Source organism: Alligator sinensis, unplaced genomic scaffold (genome assembly GCF_000455745.1).
Source record: "Alligator sinensis unplaced genomic scaffold, ASM45574v1 scaffold469_2, whole genome shotgun sequence".
Lineage (NCBI taxonomy): Eukaryota > Metazoa > Chordata > Crocodylia > Alligatoridae > Alligator > Alligator sinensis.
In genome coordinates, this window is record NW_005842988.1 from 66,269 (window position 1) to 69,522 (window position 3,254).

Sequence of the window (3,254 nt, forward strand, 5' to 3'; positions counted from 1 at the left end):
GAAAGAGAAGGGAGTTCAGTCTGGCACCAGGTGCCCCCTGGGGCAGGGTCGGGCTGGGGGCAGGGCACTCACCTCATCAGGCCGCCCATCCGAGTCCACCGTCTCCGTGTAGGGCTTGTTCTGGATGCGGTTCAGGTCCTCGTGCAGCCCATCCAGCAGGAAAGCCATGAACTCCTGTGCATCGTGCTGGGCGTAGCCCGTGAACTGGCTGGCCTTGCTGGCCACGATCGCCTGCGGGCAGACAAGGTCACGATCATGGTCACAATCAGGGACCCCACCCCAACATGCCAGGTGCCCTCGCCACATGGGACTCAGGCCTGTGCCAGGGCGGAGAGTGCTGGCTGCTAGGGACAGCAGGAGACGGGGTCACCACAGCAGCCCAGCAGATGACTGGTGCTGCCACCAGCACAGGCCTCACCTTCAGCTTGGAGGGCTGGAAGGCATGGTGCGTGCCCTTCCAGAGTGCCCGCAGCAGCACAGCGAAGCCGATGGCCAGGCGCCCACCTGTGCCCAGCGGGTTGTTGTAATTAATCTCAGACTCGAAAGAGCAATCTACGGTAGAAGCCAGTGAGAAGGGGGTGAGGACAAGGGGAGGGAGGAAGGCAGCGCCACCTGTGTCCCCACCTGCAGCCCCGGAGCCCCACTCACCGTGGAAGTAATCCCGCAGCTCCCGCGTGTTGGACAGGGACTGGATGACACTGTTCATAAAGCAGGTGTTGCCTAGGTTGACCAGCCCTGTGAAGCCAGGTAGACACACCTTCTTCTCCTCCTCCTCCTCCTCTTCCTCCACGCTCTCGCTGCTCACTGGGCTGTGTGTCATCGGAGGCACCATGCACGTGGGCTTGGGCTGTGACCCAGTGGGGAAACATGGACAGGTGTCAGGGGTTTCACTCCTAGTGCGGGGGTCTGGAGCCATGAGGGTCTCTCCTGCAGCCAGTGCTGCCCACCCCAAGAGCGCCCCATGGCTCTCAGTGTGGCAGGGGCCAACCCCACAAGTGCTCACTGAGGGGACGTGTGGCTCTGGCTTCACGGCCACGTGCTCAGCAGTGGTGCGGGTGGTGACGCCATCCAGGCCACTGTCCTCCACCCGCGGCTTCTCCTTCTCGCCTGCCCGGGCCTCCTCCTTGGCGGACAGTGGGAGCTGGTTGTTGCCTGGCTGGCTTTTGTCCAGGGGGGTAGGGCCTGTTGGCATGGCCACCTTTGCACCACCCACTGCACCTTAAACAGGGGGAAGGGGTGGACCTGTGGTTAGCAGCACGGTGTGTATGGAGGCTGGTATGGGGCCCGGAGCCACCGTCATGCTGAGGCACTGCAGCACACCCCACATGCTGAGCCAGGCAACTACAGCTCCCCATCCCAGGCTCACCAGATCCCTCAAGCCCCCACTGCAGCCCAGCAGCCTGCTTCCAGCTCCGCATCCCCTACCAGTGCTACATGGGCTACAGCAGCCCCTGCCCAACCCCAGCAGCTGCACCCCAGCGCCCAGCTGGAGCCTGCAGAGCACCAGCCCTGCCCTGCAGAGGTTGCACCATGTGCAGGGGGGGCCAAGGGGCAGCCGGGGTACAGACCTCGTGTGGCAGGAGCCTCCAGCCCACCCCAGCGCTGGCTCTGGCGCTTCTTCAGGCAGATGTTGATGCGGGAGACAGTGAAGTTGTAGGTGCACTGCTCTGGCTCGATGAGGTTCCTGCATGACACCAGAGCCGCCTCAGGGGTTGGGGTCTGGAGACCCCCCACCCCCAAGCTCCCCCCAGCCAGTGCCAGGCTTGGGTCTCAAACATGGCTCTCCTGGCTGGGAGAGCCCCAGCATTGCAGCCCCTGGCTGAAGGCGCAAGAGGGGCCCAGCAGATAGGAGGCAGCATTCTGCCTGGACACCACAGCCCCTGCCCATCCCCACGCCCTGCCTCCCACTGAGAGTGCTGGGACTCTGCAGCTAGAGCCACAGCCTGCTGGCACAGGGTGCCTGCCTCACCCAGTGCCCCATGGCCCAGAGCTGGATGTTAGGACCATCCGAGCTGCACTTGGCTGTCCTTCCAAGACACCACTGACAAAGCCTGCAGGAGGCCCGAGGCAGTGAGGGTGACTACCCCCAGCTGAGTGTGGCCCTAGGGAGTGTGGGATGCTATGGGGAGGCACCGTACCTGAGTTTCACCTGCCACCGGAACAGTGTGTGGGAGCCACAGCCAGGGTGAAGGCGCAGGAAATTTGTGTCGCTACAGGCAGAGTGGAGAGGGATCAGAGTAAGGGCTGTGGCCCCCGGTCAGGCACATGTGGCAGCCCCAGCCCTGGAGCCTGCCAGCCCCCACCCTGCCAGCGGTACCTGGTCTGAAACACCAGCGTGAAGTCCTGCTCTCGGAACAGCACCTTGGAGCTCTCCTTGTGGATCTCCTTCACATAGACGTGCACCACCACCAAGTCGTTCCCCTTCTCATACGAGTCGTTCTTCACAAATGTCAGGCTCACGATCGGCTCTGGCTCTGAGGAGTGCGAGCACAGGTCAGGGGCAGTGGGGGTGTCCCAGCCCCACCCCCGGGAGCCCCATAAGGAGTGGCTGGGGGCCACCCAGGGAGCCAGAGCGGGCTGCCCAGCCACAGACCAGAGCCACTGGGCTCCCAGGCCAGGCTGCAAGGACCTCTACAGCATGCGCTTGGTGACCTTCCGCTGGGGTCACTCAGGTTCCGAGAACCCAGGTAAGCCTGGGCTCTGATGAAGCTCCCGGCACCTACCATCCACGGTGGCTTCCAGAGCTGCCTCATCCTTAGACCAGTCCCTCTTCTCATTGTCTCTGCTCAGGAGCAGGGGAGCAGCGATGACTGGGGCTGCCTTGGGGCCCTCACCTGGGGCTGGCGCGCACTCCCAGCCCCGTGCAGCTTCAGCTGGGGGCAGGACTCTCTTCTCCAGGCAGGTGGTGGCAGGAAGGGGGAACGTCTCCGAGGGGTCCACAAGCGGCTGCATTTCCACGGGCATGGGCTCTTTCTCCAGCAGCTCCACCTGGAAGCGTGGAGGCATGCGGTGAAGCATGGCTGGTGCGTGGGCTCCCCTCCAGCCTACAGGCCACAACTCTCTGCAAACAGCTCTGCCCAGCCCCCAGCTCTCCCCTCCCCAACCCCAGATGGGCTAACTCCCAGGACCACTGAATGTCTGGGGCACTCATAAGGCAGGTGGAAAGAAGCAGCCCCCACCACCTACCAGGGGCTGTTCAGGGCCCCTCCCCATTACCTTCTCCAGGGGCAGGCTGGGGTCTGTGGCAGGCGGGG

General features: G+C 63.9%; 1 protein-coding gene across 1 annotated transcript in view; it reads right to left on the bottom strand.

Moving 5' to 3' along the window:
* Window positions 1-3,254, bottom strand: part of USP19 (ubiquitin specific peptidase 19) — a 39,886-nt gene that overhangs the window by 8,214 nt on the left and 28,418 nt on the right. The window contains 8 exon segments of the mRNA XM_025192951.1: window positions 73-231; window positions 419-552; window positions 649-847; window positions 1,004-1,218; window positions 1,569-1,684; window positions 2,139-2,210; window positions 2,318-2,474; window positions 2,724-2,988. Of these exon segments, the coding sequence (XP_025048736.1) occupies window positions 73-231; window positions 419-552; window positions 649-847; window positions 1,004-1,218; window positions 1,569-1,684; window positions 2,139-2,210; window positions 2,318-2,474; window positions 2,724-2,988 (1,317 nt within the window).